The sequence below is a fragment of the Lithobates pipiens genome, unplaced genomic scaffold, assembly GCF_037356315.1.
Source record: "Lithobates pipiens isolate NorthernLeopardFrog02 unplaced genomic scaffold, aLitPip1_a1.2 Scaffold_13, whole genome shotgun sequence".
NCBI classification, from domain to species: domain Eukaryota; kingdom Metazoa; phylum Chordata; class Amphibia; order Anura; family Ranidae; genus Lithobates; species Lithobates pipiens.
Genome location: NW_027507718.1, coordinates 128,225,301 through 128,249,249, shown reverse-complemented (window position 1 = coordinate 128,249,249; position 23,949 = coordinate 128,225,301). Strand labels below are relative to the sequence as shown.

The 23,949-nt window shown below is 45.3% G+C and overlaps 1 protein-coding gene across 2 annotated transcripts in view; it reads right to left on the bottom strand.

Annotated features, from left to right (window-relative positions):
• Positions 1-23,949, bottom strand: part of JAK3 (Janus kinase 3) — a 197,953-nt gene that overhangs the window by 24,537 nt on the left and 149,467 nt on the right. For both annotated transcript variants that reach the window (XM_077475550.1, XM_077475549.1), the window contains exons 17-22: positions 21,890-22,040; positions 21,672-21,805; positions 19,783-19,972; positions 16,791-16,915; positions 14,095-14,267; positions 13,848-13,965 (exon numbers count right to left, since the gene is read on the bottom strand). In XM_077475550.1, coding sequence (XP_077331676.1) covers positions 13,848-13,965; positions 14,095-14,267; positions 16,791-16,915; positions 19,783-19,972; positions 21,672-21,805; positions 21,890-22,040 — 891 coding nt within the window. The remainder of the gene's footprint in view (positions 1-13,847; positions 13,966-14,094; positions 14,268-16,790; positions 16,916-19,782; positions 19,973-21,671; positions 21,806-21,889; positions 22,041-23,949) is intronic.

Genomic DNA, 23,949 nt, shown 5'->3' with positions numbered 1-23,949 from the left:
CTGTGGTCCAGGGTGAGGGTCTTCATGGGGAATGGCCACATTAGGTGATCACCCAGCCCAATTGCTTCATCAGCGACAAAGATGAATGGCAGACCAGCCACGTTGTCTTCCGCAGCTGGCAATCCCAAGCCACCACTCTGGAGCCATCCATAGAACTCGGTCTGGGCGATGATTCCACCATCCGATATCCGGCCATTCTTCCCAAACTCATATGTCGCCGAAACCACAGCCAACATCACAATACTATTAAACCCCTTATAGTTGTAATAGTATGCCCGTCGAGTTGGGGGGGGGGGGGGGGTGGGATGATGTGGACGCGTTTCCCATCTATTGCCCCTCTACAGGTGGGAAAATCCCACCGCTGGGCAAATTGGGAAGCCACAGTCTGCCATCCCTGTGGCGTTGAAGGAAACAAGAAAAAAAAATTTTACTTTTTGCACATAACATTGCAAGTAGGTTAGACACAAAACATTTTTGGCCAACATCAGTATAACATTGATTTTAAGGAGTATTTAAAGAAAAAAAAATCTAAGGTCCACTTATCAGATTAATCACCCCCTCTGATGGCCCATTGTAAAAATGTTAGGGTGGGGGGGGAAGATGTTTTAGACAGGTAACCCTCTCCACTCCATTGAGAGCAGAATGCATAAATAATGTTACATTACTAAGGTTGAATAAAGACACCAGTCCATCCTGAGTGAGTGTCTACAATCGTCCCTATCCCTATACATTGCACATTCACATCAGTCCCTACCCTCAAGGAGCCCACAATCCAAGGTCCCCATTTATATACTACAGCCAATTTTGGACAGAAGCCAATTAACCTACCTGCATGTCTTTGGAGTGTGGGAGGAAACCAGAGTAAAGACACACAGGCACAGTGAGAAAATGCAAACGCCAGGCAAGTAGTGTTGTGGTTGGGATTTGAACCAGCAACCCTTTTTACTGTTAGGTGAGAGTGCTACCCACTACACCACTGTGCTGCCCAATCTGTGTTACTTTGGCCAGCCCCTCCTTACTTACACTATTGGCAGCCCACTGGACAGGTAATAAGTGTCATAATACAAAAATATAAATACAAACTGTATAAATTAGGGGGACAGCAAAGCCAACAGACGGTGAAAAATGGGGTCCGTCATCTGGAGATAATTCCTGAAATCATCAGGATTATTCTCACGGATCTCCTGCAACAAAGACATGTGAGAGAATTGGTCATATTGAGAATTGGAATATCTGGACAAGTGAATACATAAAAAAAAAAAATATATATATATATATATATATATATATATATATATATATATGTAGCACTGACCCCCGAAGGAGCGGCTGATTTCATTGGGTTTACCGTTACCTTCTTGACCTTGTGTATGTCTAGGGGTTTCCCGAGGTAGATCGCCCAAGAACTGCAGAGACTGACGCCAGATCTGCTTAAGAGATTTTTATTTGCAGTAAACAAACACAGTCTCTCAAAATAGGGTTAGAGAGTTTAGGTAGGAAAGTCTTGGTACTCTTGGTCTTAGTCAAATAGGAAAAAAAAAAGTCTTTCACATTAGGAAATCCAGGGAATAGCCATTCACAGCTGGATCCTCACCCTTATCACATAGTCCTTCTCTCACCAGGCCTAGCAGCCAACAGGGTGCTTAAATCAAATAAAGTCTCTGCCACAGACTTGTTGTAGAACACTTGAATAAAGTCTCTGCCACAGACTTGTTGTATAACACTTGAATAACTGAAAGATGTAGACAACTCAGAGAACCCTCGTACGGTACCAGTATCTTGCAGCCAGTCCGGCGATAGCATATGAGATTAGATTCGCTTGGAGTCTTTCAACTTAGCCTCCAGGCTCCTTTTGAGAAGCCAACCCTTGCGTGGCCTTCTCCCGAAGAGTCCTCCCCTGGATGCTTCTACTGCTGCTGGGCCTCTCCACAAACTGAGACAGCACCGGACCACCCTTGAATCCTTCTTTCAGTTACTTTGCCTCGGGACAGCCAGCCCAGAGACTTAGAGTCGGGTGGATCCGCACCCCAGGCCATGAGAGCCCTGGGGGCTGGTCAGGAGGACCAGGACCAAACAGTCAGAAAGCATTTCTGGACTGGAACCCTGAAGCACGTGATGTCAGCACCTTAAGTACCCTCTCCCAGAATGCACAGCAAGAGTGAAACCCCCACTGGGCTGGCTCCGAGAGAGAACTGGCACTCAATGCACCCAACTGGACTGCGTTCTAGCACCTGCCAGGGATGACAGCGCCATCTATGGTCAAGCAGAACAAAATGCAATCCAGTCAGACTAGCACTGAGACCAAAATTTAGAGTAATTAAACCCAAAACCAAACTGCGATTCCAGGAATATTAAATGACAAAAACATGTAGTGCATGCTCTTCAGGAGCCGGCGCTACATATATACATGTTATATAAAAAAAAATCTAAAAAATAGAAATTATAAAAGACATATATATAAATTGGTAATTATTAGTTACACACACATGTGTATATATCCACAATATATATACAGTATCTCACAAAAGTGAGTACACCCTTTACATTTTTGTAAATAGTTTATTATAGCTTTTCATTTGTCAACACTGAAGAAATGGCACTTTGCTACAATGTAAAGTAGTGAGTGTACAGCTAACAGTGTATAACAACAGTGTAATAACAGTGTATAACAATGTACATTTTCTGTCCCCTCAAAATAACTCAACACACAGCCATTAATGTCTAAACCGCTGGCAACAAAAGTGAGTACACCCCTAAGTGAATATGTCCAAATTGGGCCCAAAATGTCAATATTTTATGTGGCCACCATTATTTTCCAGCACTGCCTTAACCCTCTTGGGCATGGAGTTCACCAGAGCTTCGCAGGTTGCCACTGGTATTCTCTTCCACTCTTCCATGACAACATCACTGAGCTGGTGGATCTTAGAGACCTTGCGCTCCTCCACCTTCAGTTTGAGGATGCCCCAGAGATGCTCAATAAGGTTTAGGTCTGGAGACATGCTTGGCTAGTCCATCACCCTTACCCTCAGCTTCTTTAGCAAGGCAGTGGTCGTCCTGGATGTGTATTTGGGGTCATTATGTTGGAATACTGCCCTGCAGCCCAGTCTCCGAAGGAAGGGGATCATGCTGTGCTTCAGTATGTCACAGTACATGTTGGCAGTCATGGTTCCCTCAATGAACTGTAGCTCCCCAGTGCCGGCAGCACTTATACCGCTCCACACCATGACACTCCCACCACCATTCTTGCCTGTAGGCAAGACACACTTGTCTTTGGACTCCTCACCTGGTTGCCGCCACACACGCTTGGCACCATCTGAACCAAATACGTTTATCTTGGTCTCATCAGACTGCAGGACATGGTTCCAGTAATCCATGTCCTTAGTCTACTTGTCTTCAGCAAACTGTTTGCAGGCTTTCTTGTGCATCATCTTTAGAAGAGGCTTCCTTCTAGGACAACAGCCATGCACACCAATTTGATGCACATGGCTCCCTCCTTGTGGGACTCTCCGGCAGACCTGGCTTGATCCTTCTAGGGTCAACCTGGGGATGTCCAGTACTAGGAGATCGGAGTGATGTCTGTTTGCCAGGACAATCCATCAGCATTGCCATTTTGTTTACCAGGTCGGTAGCTGATGGTAAAATTGTAAGGTTGCAGGGCTAAGCTTCACTGCAGCAACCTGCCATTGTCTCCTGAGACCCGGTTATGTCCAATGGGTTGTGGTCAATGACTAATGAAAATTCCTATCCGTACAAATAAGGGTTCAACTTTTTAAGGGCCCAGACCAGGGCCAAGCACTTCGTCTCCACGGTCACATAGCTCACTTCCCGGGGTAATAGCTTTCTACTCATGTATGTGACAGGATGTTCTCCTCCATCCTCCTCGATTTGGCTCAGCACAGCCCCCAATCCAAACATTTAAGCGTCTGTGTGGACAGGGAAACGTTTGTTAGGTACTGGAGCAGCCAAGGCAGGGGCATTTATAAGTGCTTGCTTGAGGGCTAGAAATGTGGCTTTACAAGCTGGAGACCACAGGACCTGCCTAAGTAAATTATTTTTCGTCAGGTCAGACAGGGGCTTGGTGATAGCACTATAATCAGGGACAAAATGTTGGTGGTACCCGGCTGTCTCCACGAAGGCTAATACCTGGGTCTTAGTATGGGGTGAGGGCCAGTTAGCTACTGCCTCTACCTTGGCTGGCACTGATCTCTGGTTCCCACACCCTACTCGGTGTCCCAGATACTGCACCTCCACCATACCTAGATGGCACTTGTCTGGTTTCAAGGTCAGGCCTGCGGCCTAAATCTTGTCCAAAACCACCCCTACATGAACCAGGTGCTCCTCCCAAGACCCAATGTAGATTGCAATGTCATCCAGGTATGCACATGCAAAATCCTGAAAGCCATCGAGGAGCCTATCCACCATACGTTGGAAGGTAGCCGGGGTATTTTTCATCCCAAATGGCATGACCTTAGACTCGTACAGGCCAAACGGGGTAACAAATGCCGACTTGGGGATAGCATCCTCAGCCAAGGGAATCTGTCAATAGACCTTACACAGGTCTATGGTAGTTAAATAACGTCCCCTGGCTATACGATCTAGCAGTTCGTCTACCCTGGGCATCGGGTAGATGTCAGTGGTGGTCTTCTCATTGAGTCGCCTGTAGTCCACGCAGAACAGGGTAGTTACGTCTTTCTTAGGCACCAGGACTACAGGCGAGGCCCAAGGGCTGTCAGAGGGCTCAAAGACTACTAACTGAGTCATCACCTGTATCTTCTTCTGCATTCCTTCTCGGACTGCTTCAGGGATACAGTAGGGGGGCTGTTGAAGGGGTGCTTGTTTCTACCTTATGCACAACTAGGGTCGTGTAGCCCGGTTTTTGGGAGAAAGTCGCCTGTTTCTACCACAGCAGTCGCTTAGCCTGTTCCCTCTTTGTGGGGCTTAAAGTGGTTGTATACTCGAATTTTTAACTTTTAACTACAGGAAAGCCTATAATAAGGCTTACCTGTAGGTAAAAAAAATATCTCCTAAACCTGTACGGTTTAGGAGATATTCCCCTCGGTATGCGCCGCTGACTGCAGCGGCGCATGCGCACAAGGGGATTCTCGGCCTGAAAATCTGGCCGTCCGGAATGAAATCTCCCGCGCGCATGCGCGGGAGTGACGATATCGCGGCTCCGGCCACTCACAGCGTCGGAGCCGCGATACCCGGAAGAAACGCAGAGGGAGCATGTCAGCTCCCTCGGTATGGATCGGGCCAGATGTCGGGGCCTCGTTCTAAGGTAAGTATTTCATAATGAGCTAGTATGCGGTGCATACTAGCTCATTATGCATTTTGCTTTGCAGGGTTAAAAAAAGAAATAAATAATTTGCGGGTTTACTACCGCTTTAACAAATCCCCTAGCTGCACGAGGCTAATGAGGTCAGTCTGGGGGTCTCTCTCTAGTAAGTCAGGGAGGGGTAAACTTTCGGAGTCGTCGGCAGCAGGGGCACATACTGCAGCAACATCCTCCTGGCGTTCCTGATACTCCTTCAGCATGTTCACATGAAAGGTTCGCTGGATTCTTTCATCTGCACAGCAGGCAATAACATAGGTAGTATCACATACATGGGCTACTACTTTATACAGGCCCTGCCAAGATGCCTGCATCTTGTCGGTCTTCACAGGCTTGAGCACTAAGACCTTCTGCCCAAACCTGGAAGATACGCTGTCGGGCCCCTCGACCATACCATCTCTTCTGTCTCCCCTGGGCCACCTGGAGATTCTCCCTTACCATCAGAGACAGTTGTTCCATGCGCTCCCTGAGGTCCAGAAAATGGGGCACTATGGGGGTCTCCTCCTGCTCTGTCTCTCCCTCCCAGTATCCTCTAATGAGATCAAGTGGTCTTTTCCCATAGAGTAACTCAAAGAGAGAGAACCCAGTAGATTCCTGGGGTACCTCTCTGTACGCAAATAACAGGTGAGGCAGGAATCTCACCCAGTCTCTGCAAGAGTCTGAAAAGGTCCTCCTTTTTGTTGAGGGTCCAGTTAAAGCACCCACGGAGACCATTAGTCTGGGGTTGGTAAGGTGAGCTCAGCAAGGGCTTAATATTGCACACCTTCCACAACTGCTGGGTGAGCACAGCGGTAAACTGGGTTCCCTGGCCAAAGAGAATCTCCTTAGGGAACACCACTCTAGTAAATATCTTAACCAGGGCATCAGCTACTGTCTCTGCTTTAATGTTGGACATAGCTACTGCCTCTGGGTAACGGATGGCGTAGTCCACCATGGTGAGAATATACTTCTTCCCGGGTGGACTAGGCCTGGCCAAGGGATACACAATGTCAACGGCTATGCGGTAAAAGGGCTCCCCAATAATAGGCATGGACATAAGTCTGGCCTTAGGGTGGTCCCCCCTCTCACCTACCCGTTGACATGTGTCACACTTTTTGTAGTACTATTGCACATCCAGGTTAAAATTGGGCCAGAAGAAATTCTGTGTAATTCTATAGGCTGTGCGATGGGACCCTAGATGTCCTGCTAGTGGTACATCATGCCAGATTGCAGAATCTCCAGCTGGTATTTCTTATGTACCACCAGCTGTCGTTTCTGCTAAGGGGCTTTACTTCTTGGGGATGGCTTAGGGATCCTATACAGTCTATCCCCCACCCATTCATAAAGCTCCTCATCGACTTCCCTTTGCTGAGTATCTGCCTTACCCCTATACTTGTGTAAGGCCAGGTCCTCCCAGGTTTCCCTCCCGAATGCCTCTGGGGTATCCCAGCCTAGGGGAGCCTGATCTAAGGTACATGTTGGTGAAGATAGCCTTACCTGGATATCAGCAGCAAGCAGGCCGGTTCCAACAGCATGGGTCTGGGCATGGTTAGTCACTGGGTTGGCTTCAGCAGGGCCCATCGGGGCGTAAGCAGAAACGAGGGGGCCAAATCATTCCTCAGTAGTACATCCGCTGGCAAATCCTTCATCACCCCCACATTCACGTGTCCTTAACCAACCCCCCAATCCAGGTGAACACGAGCAACAGGTAGCTAGAAAACGGTGCCTCCTGCTACCATTATGGCTACAGTGTCTACGGTGTGTTGGTTCTCTGGGATGAGGTTCTTCTGTAGTAGGGTCATGGTGGCACCAGTATCATGTAGGATATTGGCTACCCTTCCATTAACCCGGACAGTCTGCCTGTGTTGCTGCCTTTTGTCCTGGTTAGTTGCTTGTACTGGATCAGCCTTGTGCAGGACACCCCAATGTTCTTCCTCCTCAACGCAGTGAGCCGCAGGCATGGATGTGCGTGGATTCCCCCCTGCTGGCTTTCTCCATGATTGGGACTGGCTGGCTGGATTCAATGGACAGTCTGGCTTTTTGTGCCCTAGCTGTTTACACCCAAAACACCTGATGGGTTGGGAGTAGTCCTGGGAGTTGAACCTGGGCTGCTGAGAATAAGTGGCCAATGGAGGTGGTGCCTTTCCCGGATACTGCTTAGCATCCAGCGACCCAGTGGGATGCCGTGCGGTGTAGGGGGCATGCCCACTTGGTATATGAGTCTCCAGTCTGCTTGCTTGTCTCTCGGAACTGCCTTTGGTATGCCAGCATACCTGGCCAAAAGTGCTTCTTTTATCAGCCCATAGTTCATAATCTCCTCCTCTGGGATGGACCTGAATGCTTCACTGGCCCGGCCGGACAATTTCCCAGACAAAATGGTAACCCCTCTGTGGGCACCAGGTGTAGGGCACATTGCCATTCAAAATCAGCAAGGTACCCATTAATCTCCCATTCTGTTTCGATTACATTTTTAAAAGCAGCAAAATGTAACTTTCTCCTTTCAGTTGGTGCTGCTGTGACTCCTGCAGCAGCACCTCTTTGCTGTAGCCAATTTGCCTCCACAGCCACTATAACTCGGTCTATGATCTCCGCTGTGGGGTTAAGGCCATAATGCACCAGTCTTATGTTAACAGCGCGATCAAAACTTGCCTCTTTGGGTGCCCTGTCCGTTATACTACGCCTTTCAGTTATGTTGGGTCTTTCGGGTCTATCCATTTTGACTAGTTCTACGATAATGTCCCTCTTCTTACGCTTGTTGGCCGGTCGGCCCCGGTTCTCCAGTAAGTCCTTGAGGGTAGAGCGCTTTAGCTGTTCATACTGTGCTTACATTGGCCTATGTCCTCTTGTAGCCATCCTTCTGGGCTGTGGGAATCTTCCCACCGCTGCCACCAATCAGCCGAACAAGAAACCCATACGAATAATTCTTCCCCCCCAAGTACGAGACGAGGCTCTGTACGGAGGGTCAAACAGGAATCAGACCCTTTATTGAAACGAATTCAGGCTTTTTTTTATACACTTGAGAATACTGCAGACGACACATGAACAATGACCCAGATCCACCCACAAGATCACACAATGGTTACATAACGAGCCCCCTTGACCTTGTATTCTCCCATCTCTGCAACCCTGGCAACCTCATCAACACCCCCTTTCCTCTGTCTGATCACAACCTCATTAGTTTCACTGTATCCTTGCCTCCAACCACCCATCTCTCCAAGCAGCAAACAATTACTTGTAGAAACATTCACTACTTTAACCCTTCTCTTCTCTATTCTGCTACTGACCACCTATATGACATAATCTCTCCCCTGTCCTGTCCTGACCTGGCAACCTCTGTCTACAACAGTTCACTCTCATCATCACTAGATGCACTTGCTGCTTTAACCACACACAGATGATCAGGCCCTGGCCATTACAACCCTAGCACATTGACAACACTAGAAATCTCAAGAGACATTGCCTACAAGACTTCACCCTATATAAATCTGCCCTTCTAAAATACAATTCCCGCCTCCATGCTGCCAAACAAGCCTACTTTGTCTCTCTTATTAATACCTTGTCACCCAGTCCCTGTTGGCTCTTCTCAACCTTTAACTTTCTGCTTCGCCCCCACCACCTCTACTCACTAACTCACTCACTGCCCAAGAGACTGTCAATCACTTCAAAGACAAGATTGATGCAATTTGCGAGGACACCTCCACTGTGCGTACATATTCCCCACCCAACATACCTTGCCTAACAGCACATTCAACACTCTCCTCTTTTGAATTGGCTACTACTGAAGAGGTTACAAAACTTTTCTCAGATGCCCACTTAACCAATTGTCCCTTGGATCCTGTTCCCTCACAACTACTACGGTCACCCTCTTCTTCTATCCTATGCTCCCTCACTCACATCTTCAATCTCTCCCTCATTTTCCTCTCCCCTCTAAAACATGTGCAGATCACTCCCATACTTAAAAAGCTCTCACTGTACCCCACCAACCTGAACAACTTAAGGCCCATCTCATTGCTCCCATTCACCTCTAAACTTATAGAATGCTTAGTCTTCAACCGTCTTAGCTCCTATCTCAGTGAAAATAACCTTCTTGATCCCTTACAGTCTGGCTTTCGCTCACAGCACTCCACGGAAACTGCCTTACTAAAACTCACTAATGATTTACTAACTGCTAAAACCAACAGCCAGTACTTCATACTCCTACTACTTGACCTCTCTGCCACCTTTGATACTGTTACCACCCGCTACTTTTCAATAAACGACATTCCCTTGGCCTCCGAGATTCTGCTCTATCCTGGTTCTCTGCCTGGTTCTCTACCTAAATATCACAGCACTCCTTTAGTGTCACCTACAACTCTATCCCCTCCTCTCCATGGCCCCTTTCTGTGGGGATCGCCCAATGCTCTGTTCTTGGACTCCTTCTCTTCTCTATATACAACTCCCCCTTGGTCACTTGATAACCACCCATGGCTTCCATTACCATTTATACGTAGATGAAACCCAAATCTATCTGTCTACTACTCACCTCACTCCTTTAGTCTCCTCTTGCATTACTAACTTATTAACTGACATATCAGCATGGATGTCGCACCACTTCCTTAAACGAAATCACTCTAAAACTCAGCTCTTAATATTCCCCCCGCCCGTGCCCCCTTCCATGACTTTTCCATCTAAATTAACAATGTAACCATCAGTCCCTCCCCTGTAATCCTAGACTCTGACTTGTAATTTCAGCCCTAAATCCAATCATTGTCAAAAGTTTGTAGAATTCAAATAACATCTCTAAAATTTGCCCCTTTTTTAACAATTGAAACCACCACTTGTTATCTCTCGCCTTGACTATTGTAACTCCCTTCTCATTGACCTGCCTCTCCATAGACTATCCCCTCTTCAGTCTATCATAAATGCTGCTGCCAGACTTATACACCTTACCAACTGCTCAGTGCCAACCCTCTCATCCAATCCCTACACTGGCTGCCAATCATACAGTGAATTAAATTAAAAATACTAACCACAACATAAAAAGCCATTCACAACTCTGTCCTGAGCTACATCGCCAATCTTGTCTCCAAATATCACCCAAATCACCCTCTTCTCAAGACCTCCTACTCTCAAGCTCTCTCGTCTCCTTCTCTCATGCTTAACGTAACAATACAGTGACTCTAAACAACAGATAAATATATATTGTATATTTATATATTGTATATTTATATATACAATGGAGCTCTGCCTACTTTAAGTTCTAGGTGCAAGGCCTTGCAATAACACACAGTCTTTGATTGTCTTTCTTCTGCTAGCTATAAAGGTCTGTAGTGATTTGTAATCCAACAAAGTGAGATAATAAGGGTTAACTTAGAAGGGATCCTGGAACTGTTTCTGGAGGTACTCCAATGGTCATTACCTCTGGTATGGCACGGTACTAAAGTGCAATAAGAGTAGGCTTTAGACCTGCCTAATGCTAGTCTTTGTTAGATCCTCCTCCGTGGGACTACAGGCCCCAGCACCTCTGTATAGATGTCTAACTGTACGCAAGTGCGTAATAAACTGTGGGCCACAACCCGCTCACTGACTGGATCTGATGAAATGCAGTAGTTCCGCTCCAGTGCACTGTGTCTTGCTTCTAGCTGCAAGATGCACTGGGTCCCTCTGATGGTTCCGACAGGTGTCTCTGGATCCTTCCCGATCCAGTCACTCAGTCTCTCCAACTATCAGATGAATGGCAAAGTCTGTCTTAGCTGCGCTCCGCAGTGGCTGTAGGCCACGTTCTCTGGAGACACTCCTCATCAGCAGGCCATGCGTCCAGAAGAAACCAAAGATGGCCACGCGGTGCCCTTTTATATCCTACCCAGCATGCAGTTCAGTACAGGGTGATCATGGGTAGGTCATCTGGCATTCTGGGTTGGTAAGGTCATAGCCAAAATGTAAACAAGTCACTTCCTGTTAGCTTTCCAACACTATGAAAAGGAAAATCCTCCAAGTCCATTTCCAGTTCCTGGTCGCTAGATGGCGCTAAATACTAAGTTATAACATTGTCCATAGGTTTACATATTAAAGCATTAGTAGGCAAAAATATTAGCACTACATATATATACGTATATAAGATTAAACCTCTTTTCTTCTAATTTATATGAGTGGCCTTCTGCGAAAAAGTTTTATCCCTATTGTGGGGTCACCAGTATGGTATTTGTATACTGAAATCATATCACCTCTCAAGCGTCTCTTCTCCAGAGAGAATAAGTTCAGTGCTCGCAACCTTTCCTCATAACTAATATCCTCCAGACCTTTATTAGCTTTGTTGCCCTTCTTTGTACTCCATTTCCAGTAAATTCTTCCTGAGGAATGGTGCCCAGAACTGGACAGCATACTCTAGGTGCAGCCGGACCAAAGTCTTGTAGAGTGGGAGAATTATCATTTTATCTCTGGAATTAATCCTCTTTTTAATGCATGCCAATATTCTGTTTGGTTTGTTAGCAGCAGCTTGGCATTGCATGCCATTGCTGAGCCTATCATCTACTAGGACCCCCAGGTCCTTTTCCATCCTAGATTCCTCCAAAGGTTTTCCCCCAGTGTATAGATTGCATTCTCTCCCCCCTCCCCACATGTGTGTGTGTGTATATATATATATACATACATACAGTACATACATACATGTGTGTGTATAACTATTAATTAACCAATTTATATTTATATCTTTTCGTACTTTCTATTTTTTATATATGTGCATATATATTTTTTATGTATTCACTTGTCCAGATATTCTCTACATTCCCAATATTATAGATAATTATTTCTGTATCAATTGTTGTTTCTAATGTTTTTTAATGCTCATGTTTCTTTATCAAGATTTATATGTTACATATGCCGTTCAATTTATGTTTTAAAATCGTTTCTCCACAAGCTTTTGGTCCGCTGGCTCTTCTAGTCCCATAGCCACGGCCAGTCTGCATTTAAGATGTTTTTCTCACAGACACTGACAGGCCAGTAAAGGGAGCTGAATGGTCCGAGCACATAGCCTTGTTTCCTGTCCTTCTCACATTGAGGTCCTCCCACCGGGTGAGTAATTTCCCCTGTGTGGTCCACGCCAAGCAGCCAGGATGAATCAGTGTCCTGTGCAAGCAAAAACACAGTAGAACGCTGGGAAAACCAGATTGTTGGCACCCCCTTGAGGAGGACCTCCTATATGACAGATATCCTTCCCTGTAAGTGTATTTATGTTTGCGCTATTAACAGAGAAGTATGTTTTTTGCTAGTCATACTTACCTTGGTGGATGCAGCATCAGTCAGATGCTCCAGCTGTCCCCCGGCGTCTCTGCATTGGGAACCGAGCCGCCGAACACCGCCGATGGCTCGGTTCTCACTCCTCCCCAAGCAGAGCGATGTTGACTGTCAGTCAGCATCGCTTCTGCTCTACTTCTCCGCACACTGCTTGCTGAGACATTGAGACTGCCATCAATCAAGGCCGCTGGCTGATCCCGACTTGGAAGTCGTGATGACGTGCTGCCCTCGACTGATGGAAGTGATGTCAGCAGTGAGTGGACTTCAGACCGATCTCCGCTGAAAACTCCTGTGACCCAGAGGAGAAGCCCAGCCTAAAAAGCTCAGGCTGGACTTCTCCTTTAAAAATACTTTATAATATTGTACTTTGGTGCGCCTCCCTCCTTTTCTCTTTTGTCAGCAGGTTACAGCCAATGATTTTGGCTGTATACCTACTGATCGACTGACCTCTGTGTGGTGGTAAACAAAACACGCAGGATCTAGCCAGTTTCTTCCTCCCTGAGCCCTTCTTGTTCAACGAGATAAGCCAGACAGATTCTGTGTAAGTACTAGCAGCACATACACTTTCATAAACTTGTTAGGCACATTTAACCCCTTGATTTCCCTCCATTTAACCCTTTGATTGCCCAGTCACCAAGCCAGTATCATTAGTACAGTGTCAGTGTACAGTATTATCACTGATCAGGGTAATAATGTCACTAGCGAAGTCAGTGTTAGTGGCAGATTGTCCGCCACACTATTACAGTAACACTATAAGTCGCTGATCACCGCCGTTTCTCGTATAGTGTCTGTATGGATCTGTATCTTGATCACGATCATAACCTTTCTAGAGTCCCCAATAGTACAGTCCCCAAAAATGCAGTTTGGTTGCAGAAGTCATATTGCAGAATACATTTTGGTCTAAATTGATCAAGAAATTTGTATACACCGCTCCTTCACCACTCCAAAGATGCTGCTTTCAGGAGTTTTTTTAACGTCCTGCAAGTGCACCGCTCCAGTGTGAAAGCACTCGGGCTTTCACACTGGAGAGACAGGAGCAGCTCTTTACAGGTGCTATGCAAGCGCTATTTTTAGTGATGTAGCGCCTGTACAGCGCCTCAGTGTGAAAGGGGTTTTGAAGTAGCACAGTGCTGAATAGCAAAAATTGTTCTGGTCATGAAGGGTCTAAAAACCTTCCAGAGGTCAAGTGGTTAAGGGCTTTTAACACCGGAGTGGTACAGTTGTTGTCGGGATAGATAAGCTTTACATTTTGTCAGGAACTTACTGCTGATGGGCTGCAACTTCTTTCACAGTAGGTGAAGAGTTCATACAGAAGGACCCCAAAACTCCATACATCAGACTCTCGGGAATAAACATTATCTGCAAGGGATTCAGGAGCATGCCTGAGAACAGAAGGAACAAAGAAGACAAACTGAACTAGCAGACACAGTGCAGATGACTACACTTTCAGTTTTACACTGTAGGAAACAGAGATTCTTTGTAATCTATTTCTTTTTTTTACTTTCATTTACCAAAAAATGGGGCTTTGTCCTCTTTCTCGAACCACGTAGTATTCTTTATCCTGTGGCAGGATTTTCGTCAGGCCAAAGTCTCCAATCTTAACATGATTCACACTCTCCACCAGAATATTCCTACTAGCCAGATCCCGATGCAGATAGCGCTGCAATCCCAGGTATAGCATGCCCTGATACAGAGGAAAGTAGGGGTCACCATGACAAAAGAAAAAGGTAACAGGGATTTCAATGTGGGCAACTCATTTCACATCAAGTTAGAGGAACTAAACTCTGAAAGTTGTACCCAAAAAAAAAAAGGCAGGCAGGGGGAAAAGGACTAGTCACCAGTATTACCTATGGTCTCTTTGCAGTTGATCTTTCCTCATTACCAACTTCCCATGCCTTGTTCTGCACTGTGTCTCTGTTTGGAGGCAGTCATCATAGCAGAGGCAGGCCATGGTCACTCATGCCAGATCCTCCAGCAAGGAGAACAGTGATCCGCACACTAGTGACATCACCAAATCTCCTGAGACTAGCAATATGGGCAGCAATGCCTTAGATCTCACACTGCAGATCTACAGCTAGGAAGCTATAGGTACAGTAAGTCTGGGCACCGTCTGGAATTGTGCCACTGTTTTTTTAGGAGGAATTCCAGATGTTAGGGTTCATTTTCAGGGTACTGTTTTGGCGCAATTAACATTTACAAACTTTCTAAATAACAATGCAAATCTTCACCTTTTGAGTTTTAACCTTAAGAGAAATGCTAAAAATGATATCAAAGTGTTTAATAGTTTGATTTTCTTCTTTAAAGAGGGATTACACTGGAAAAAAAAATATTAAAAGCCAGCAGCTATAAATACTACAGCTGCTGACTTTTAATAAATGGACACCCACCTGTCCCAGGGTCCAGCGATGTCGGCAGCCGAGGCCCATCGATCGCCCGGCTCTCGGCTGCTGCCGCCTCCATTCTCGGTGAGGGAACCAGGAAGTGAAGCATTGCGGCTTCACTTCCCGGTTTCCCTACTGCGCATACGCAAGTCGTGCAGCGCAATGGGAATAGTCCGCGCTGTCTCTGGGACCCGTGTGTGTCCCAGCAGACAGAGCGCCGGGACAGGAAGAGGCATAGACTCCCATGGGACCCCCTGAAAGATTCCAACTGTGACACCAGAGGGGGGAGGGTTCCAATGAGTGGAAGTTCGGAACCCTGCTTTAAGATCATTCAAAACATTTTTGTATTTGTACATTGCAACTTTTCACCAGGTTGCTTTGACCACATCATGCAGCAGTTACTGTCAATTTCTGCTCACCTTTAAAGAAGTGAATGGGGTCATTTATAAAACACAGACTAAATAAAAGTGAAACTTGGGCCATAGCAAGCACTATTCTTTCATGAGACTGGTGTTTTAATGAAGGCTGATAGAGATGTACAGTAACTGCCCTAGATCAGTCTCATTTCCATCTGGAAATTTGCTAAAGTAGTAGGTCTGCTTTCTCTATAGAAAATTAGATTTTTTTCTATATTTGGTATATGGTAATTTTACAGTGAAAACAGAATAGAATGTTGTGGTAATATACTAACTGAAAAAAAAAACAATATACTCAAAAGATAACAACTAAAAGTGATAAAATATCGTATTCCAATTTACACCAAGTATCTGCTCATTAGTGGCATGTGGAACACCAACAAGTCCAAGGTCTCTGTTCTAGACACAGCAGATATAAATACATTGCAGTGTTTGTCCACGCGGGTTTACGGTGTTCTATGCATTCATGTGCAGGCAGTCCCATTCATATCTATTGGAACACAGCTACTGATCCCATATTACTAAAATAATTGCATTTCAATGTACTGTGGGAGACCAGATATAGTAAATGCAGGGTCCTTCGTTTAGTAACACTTTAAGGCTCTATTCACACCTAGGCAATTTTGGGTGTTTTTCTGCTGTAACCCTCAGCTCTAAAAATGCCCAACAAGACAAATCCCATTTATTTCAATTACCCTTGTTCACATCTGAGCATTTTGTCATCTGAAGCAAAATGCCTGAAGCTCAAAAAAGTACAGGAGCTTCTTTTTTGGCAGATTACAGGCATTTTCTGCTTTTGACCTGTACAAAATCATGGCAAAATCGTGGCAAAAAATCGCACGACTTTCTGCCTGAAAAAGAAACGCCTAGGTGTGAAGCCTAAAGCATTGCGCCCCAGCCCACCTAGTTGTGTGAAAATAGCAAATTAATATTCACTATTGTCTTCCTGTTTCTCCTCCCAGACAATCCTGGCTCAGGAAGTGGGTCCTGAGACCCAGAGAGGAGAAGCGATCCTATTGGCCACCGAGGAGGAGGAGGGAGGAGACACAGGGGAAGCCACTGTGAAGCCTAGGAAGGAGGAGACGCAGGGCCCACCACCTGGAGGAAGCTTGCGATCTAGATGGGGTAAGTGCAGGGCTTGTGACCGACTGGGGGCGGGTGCATGAGGACCCGACCAGTAGGGGGGGTTTGTCGGGTGGATTGCCCCCCCAAAAAAATACTCCCATCCACCGCCACTGTAATACAGGAAACAAAGCCTAAAAAATAAAACGAGTGCAACCACTACATGGTTTGGTAAGCTACAATATATTACATTTTTGTTTTTAGGAATAACAATGCAAAGAAGAACTCTGATGCTATAAGATCTCAAAGCTTTACATTATATTGTATGTTTTGTTTGAAAAAGCATACCTTGCAGATCTGGGATGCATAAAGTAGGAGGTGATGGAATTCCAGCATATCCCTATGCTTAGGGAGATATTCCTGTAAACTACCATTAGGAAGGTATTCCATAATCAGCTGGAAACTTCGGCGACCTTAATATAAAAATGTGTTAAACAGGCAGCTTTGCATCTATATAAAATCTAAACAAAATAAATAAGTGGTATGGAAAATGCATAGGTATTGGGAGTGTGACACATAAACCTGTAACCTATTTTACCTGCCAAAGGAGCTGTAAAGATAAGTGTATATACTTTTAGTCATGCAGTCTGCTCTGGGAGTGTGACTAAAAGAATTGCAGCCTAAATAGGAATTTTAATCTGGTTAAAAAAAATTAGAAGCCAGCTGCTACAAATACTGTACCTACTGACTTTAAGAAAAAAATGGTCCATGAAGCCCAGTTCTGTCTTTCCTTCAGCTGATTTCTCTTAGGGCTGCAAATCCCAGGCCCCGCCATCTTGGATTTGGGAGCCAGCGGTGACATCCTGATGATTCACAGCTAGCTCCCCACTGCGCAATATTGCGTGCCACCAGAAGATCAGTCCTGTGTCCTCCAGGGATATGTGAGTTTGTCCCAGGAGCTTAACTGCTTAACCCCTTAGGCTTACTGTACACAGAACGTTTTTACAAGCTCTCCTAAATGAATTAACCTGACAGATAGTAACCCACGTTTAAAACATACACTTTGCCGCGTTTACATAACGCGTTTAGTGGAGTTTTGCCGCGTTTGCGTTTAGAAGCGTTTGAAGAAGAAAAAAAAAAATAATATATATATATATATATATATATATATATATATATATATACCGTATATACTCGAGTATAAGCCGAGATTTTCAGCCTCTTTTTTGAGGCTGAAAGTGCCCCCCTCGGCTTATACTCGAGTCATCGCTGTCTGCCCGCTCGATCAGCGTGTCGAGCAGACAGACAGCGGCCATTCTATTCAAAAGCCGCGCCTCCGGCTCCGCCTTCGCCTGTGATAGGCGGAACACTGAATTTCCCAGCAGCCTGTGTTCCGCCTATCACGGACATCGTATCATCCTCGTACTACGGACGAGGATGATACGATGTCTGTGATAGGCGGAACACAGGCTGCTGGGAAATTCAGTGTTCCGCCTATCACAGGCGAAGGCGGCGGCGCAGCTTTTGAATTTTACAATGGCCGCCGACGAAGAGGGCACGGGACGGAGGCAAGGCAAGGCACGGCACGGCACGGGACGGGACGGGACGGGACGGAGGCAAGGCAAGGCACGACACGGGACGGATGCAAGGCACGGCACGGGACGGAGGCAAGGAGGCAAGGCACGGGACGGAGGCTCGGGACAAAGGCTCGGGACACAGGTAGGCTGGACACACACACACACACACACACACACACACACACACACAGGGATGGATGGAGACACACACACACAGGGATGGATGGATGGATGGATGGAGACACACACACACAGGGATGGATGGATGGATGGACACACACACACACAGGGATGGATGGACGGACACACAGGGATGGACGGACACACAGGGATGGACGGACACACAGGGATGGACGGACACACAGGGATGGACGGACACACAGGGATGGACGGACACACACACAGGGATGGACAGGCATGTCTCACCCTCGGCTTATACACGAGTCAATAAGTTTGCCAGTTTTTTTGGGGGTAAATTGGGGGCCTCGGCTTATATTCGGGTCGGCCTATACTCGAGTATATACGGTATATATATATACATACATATACACACACACATACACAGCTTCTGGAAGCATTTTTTGGGTTCCAAAAAAAGCCTCTAAATGCAACTGCCTAGAAATGACTATAAATGACCCTGTGTACATGTACTGATAATATAACATAGAGGAGAATTCAGGAGCTGTTGATAAAAATGTTCAACTTCTCCTAAACGTCTGTTTAGCACAGTGTACAAGAGGCCTTATAGTAGTGCTCAAGGTGCTTTGCTGGTAAAGAAACCCGTTTCTCACAACAACACAACAATGTAAGGGTGCGGGCTGTCTTGTGCTTGAGGGGATAAGAAGACGCTGTGATGTGCGGTGTATCTCATCCCCTCAGGCTGTCCCAGGAGGCTACGAGGGGGGGTGCAATCTGAGGTGATGTCATCCTCACCTAGTCATGTATTAACAAAGTGGGTGGGGGCATCTGTCTCAAAAAATATACGGAAAAAACAAAAAACTAAGTTTAAATTTGTCAAGAGAGGAGGAAAACAATGAGGGGTGAAAGTGTCTTTGAGGCCTTACGCACATTGGACATTTACCAGTATTTTTGGGGGTGCCTGACAATATTTTCCTGCCTCTAAACACCCCTCAATATTAGTTATTGTGTCCATGAACGCATAGGTGTTTAAGGGACTTTAGAGGCAGGGAAAAAAAACCCACAGCCAGTGCATTCAGAGGCAGTGGCCTCAGGTGTGAATCCAGCCTTACAGTTAGGTGCACTTATTTTTTTAAAGCATATCACAAACCTATGGAGCGACAAACGTGCCAAAGAAGCTCCTGAATCTTTTTTTTTTGGAATTGAGCGTGGCGCCTTTTTTCACTGCAAGTCTTGGCACGCTTGTAGCGTGGCAAATCGCGTGTCAGCTACCCATGTTTGGAGTGCCATAAACAATTAATGGCACCGCAAGCGTGACATACTTTTGCCGAACGCGCAGCAGAACACGTGTTTTCTGTGCTCTTCGTCGCCTGTTCCAGAAACACCAGATGTGACTGGTGCATAAATACTACCCTGTTTCACCGAAAATAAGCCCTACCCTAAAAATAAGACCTACAAGGACTTGGGGGTAGGACTTATATTGCAGCCATCCCTGACAATCACGCTAGGTATTATTTTCGGGGAGACAGGGTAGTACTGTAATCAATGAAAACAAACAGTACTCATAAAGAAAATAGGTGTGAATGTAAAAAAGTAATGTAGATAGATATGTAGCTCTGCTTGACCTGCACTGTAACAGATCCCTTTGTATTTGACAATGTAGTCACTGTGGAGGGCACGCAGAATCAGGCTCTCTCTGTTGAAGTCCCGAACATGCTCAGCTGTGCTGTGCTGGAGCTTTTTTACTGCCACCAGCTCTCCTGTGTTGTCACCCAAAGGATCATATCTGCAAAGTTCAACACTGCCAAAATTACCCTGAGAAAGATAAAAAAAAAAAAAAGTATAAAAATTTGGAATTATTGATCAGTTACTAATTTTGAATTTGGTCAAACACATTTTTGCCTTGTGTAATGATGTCGCATCCAGTGAGGACGTTTTATGCCAGCATACTTTGGTATCATCAGCGAACACTGAAACTGAGCTCTTGATTTCAACATCTATATCATTAAAGTGGAACTCTCAATGAACATTGACTATTTTTAATCTTTATGCTGCTAGCATTAGTAAATAGATAGGAACCTATATCATAGTTACTTGTTTTGAACTATTTTTTACATTTCATCAATTACTTCCTGGTTTCCAGGCCTAGGCAAATGATGTCATACTTCTCAGTATATCTTCTGGAGGGGAGGAGGTTTTTTTCAGCTAAGCACATCCTCCTGCTTGTATGCCTATGCTAAAGGTAGACGGATTCCAGGGAATCAATGCTACATGAATCATCCGCCCTTACTCAAGATGGCTATGTCCAGAAATGCTAGGGGAGTGTTTTTCAATGTGATTTCTCAACAAAATAAAGGACACGTGGATGGATGGGTGTGTACTTTGAATATCAACCTCCTTATCGGTAATCCCAAGTATGGCTCAGGGTGGATTTTCAGTACCAAAAGTGGTAACCCTGAGCCACACTCGGGATCGCATCGCAGGATCCATGTACAGTTACTTACCTTGTCCCCAGGATCCTGTGAGGTCTCCCCGCTGTGAGTGCGAGCCTACCTCCGCCGGATCTATCACAGTACCGAGCTCCGTTCCCTACGAGCGTTGCGACGCACGGGGGTTGGAGAATGGCGCCAAATTCAAAAAGTAAAAAACACAATACACATACAGTACACTGTAATCTTACAGATTACATTACTGTATCACATTATTTTACATTCCTTGTGTCCCTAATGCTTTTTCCAGTGCCCTGTATGCAGTTTTATATTATAAAAACTGTTCTTTCTGCCTGGAAACATGCGATTGTCCATAGCAACCAAAAAGTGTCCCTTTACATCAAAAGCGGTTTAGACCAGCTAGAAAACAGAGATAATAAATTAGAATCACTTGCAGAATTGAGCGATAGCGATTAGTGGGGAAATCCGTCATCAAACATTGAAATGAATGAGCTACAATTCTGCAACTGAGTAAATTTCAGTGTTTTTGATTTGATTACATTATTTTTTATTCTTATTATATTATTTGTTATAATTATTTATAGTTATTTATTATATTATAATTTATGTTTTATGTTCCAAACTTTATCATATCCAGGATGTCTACTAGACTCTGGTTTGGACAGATTTAAGTGAGTTATTACTAAGAATTACAGACCTACAATATAAAACGCCAAATTTCCATGCAAAACAATGTACCGCTTTGAGCATCAAAAATCTGAAATAATCATACCGCCAGGAAGGTTAAAAGTGAATTAAGTAGCATTTTTTTTGCTTTGTGGTGCTTAGATGCAGTGTAGTTCCACTTTAAGCAACAGATTGGCTCCAAGACAGAACCAGGGGGGGGGGGCGGGGGGGTTCATCACTCACAGCTTTAGACCATCACAGACTCCATAGTTACACTACAGTACAGTATAATGACAGCAATGGCACACAGATCTACTCAAATATTTCCATTATAATTACATACAAATACAACTATAAAAACTTGATTGCCAAGAGATAAAAAAAAAAGGAAACGTCACCTTGCCAAGAACTGATAAATATTTAAGATGTCTTTCTTCATATACACTGGGGTCCTGGTATTCCCAAGCATGGTCACAAACCCTGGATCCCTCTTTTGATTGTTGCCCCTTGGAATCCACTAACAGCTCATAATCTGTGAGAAGACAAACTTGATGTGTCATCACAAGTCTCCTGCCTCAAACACATTGCATACACAAAAGAAATCACTGTATCCCACCAGATGCAATAAGGTTGTTTAGCTCTCGAATGACAGAACGAAATGATGGTCTTAAGGCGAGGTTGTAGGACATGCACTGCTGCTCTAAGCTTGCCAACTCTATCCAATGTGGAGCTGGAAGTTGTGTCTGTTCTTTGTAAAACTGTAATTTCTGTTCAAAGAGAAGTAGTTAATCCAAGACATGAACAACCTGTACATGGTAACAAATGGAAACAAAACAGCTTTCAATACATTATATATTGATTTATATATTGATTTATCCTTATGCCAAGAGTTGCCACCTCATCCCTCTAAAACCGAACACATATGAATTTCGCATGTTCTGTGGCTAATTTCATGCAGATAGGGCACCAAGTGAGTTTAATCAGCTACAGAAACTGTGTAATTAAAATGTGTTCCGTTTTAAAGGGATGAGGTGGCAAACCTACTTATGCCACTTAGGTCCCTTTCACATAGAGTGTATTCCACCGCTGATCCCTGCTGAGCAGGCAGATGACAGGTCCATATCCACTCCGCTGATGCAGAGTGAACACGTACACTGCCCGCTGTTCTCTCTGGGGCTGTCGGAAGGGAACAGATCCCTATTTGTCTGTTTTTAGGGGACAGGATCGCATGTCAGCTGACATCCGCCTCTCCATTGAGAGCACTGGATGGTCCAATCGGGTCCGGGTGAAAAATTAACAGATGGACCCCATCGGTCCATCAGTGTGCAAGTGGCCTTATTGTGTTTAGCCTCAACAACAATTAATCTAAAGCTGCCCATATATGGCTCAGTTTTTTTATCAGCTGGTAGGTGTTTAGGGTGATGTGGAGGCACTAGTATTGGATTTTTTACTTTAATGTTTTACAGGCAAACTTTTTGCCTTTTGAATTACTTTAAACGGGGTGGCTGCATTCGTTTTCTTCTTTAGACCTCATGCACACAGGGCATTTTTACAGCTGCTTTTAGCAGCATCTGACTTTTTTTTTGCAGCTTAAAAACGCCTCTTCATGTTATTCTATGGCCTCATGCATACACAGGTTTTTAGGAGTTGTAAGTGACATAGACGTTTTCAAGCTGCCAAAAAACCCAGGGCCAGTGCGTTCCGAGGACCGGCGTTACAGCTGTAAAAATGCCGGATGCTGCTAAAAGCTACTAAACGCAGTGATGTCTTCTCCCTTCCTTTGCTCTTCTCCCTCCTCTGGTGATGCCTTCTCCCTTCTCCGGTTCTTCTCCCCCCTCCAGTGATGGCGGTGAAGTCACAAGGGGTGGGGTGTCTGGATGATGTCACAGGATGGCCATGCCCCATGGCTATATAAGGGATGAGAGAGAAGACATCAGTGGAGGAGGGTGAAGAACCGGAGAGGGGAGAAGACATCACTGGAGGAGGGAGAAAAATCAGAGGGGGGGAGAAGAGCCGGGGAGAAGACATCACCAGAGAGGGGAGAAGAGATGTTGGAGCTGCTTTAATAAACCAGTGTTCTGTTTTTATTTATTTTGATACCTTTTTGGTTGAATGGGTAGGGGTACAATGTACCCCTTACTCATTCGCATAGAGTGGGGGGCCAGGTTCTGGGCCCCCCCATCTTAAAAGGGGCTTCCAGATGATGAGGGCGTGTGGCCTGGTATGGTCCAGGAGGTGGGGGGACACGCTCGCGTTTGTTCCCCCCACCCTCCTGACCTGCCGGGCTGCATGCTTGGGTAAGGGTTTGGTATGGATTTTGGGGGGGGACCTCATGCCATTTATTTTGCTGTGGGGGTTCCCTCAAAATCCATACCTCTGGTATGGTCCTAGGGGGAACCCCACGCCTTTTTTTTTTTGGCAAAGGATTCCCCTTCAAGATCCTCAGCGCAAAAGTCGCACCATAAGTTCGATCACCATGTTCCGACTTGGATGTGACTTCTATTCAAATCAATGGGCTCTCATAGGGAACTACTGATTTTGAATAGAGGCAGAGAAACGCTGCTAAAAGCTAGTGCTGATAAATGCGCATTAATGCCAATGCAAAAAGCTACTAAAAGCACATTTTTATAGCTGCTTTTTCCTGGCATTGGTAGTGGCTTTACAGCTCATTTTTTT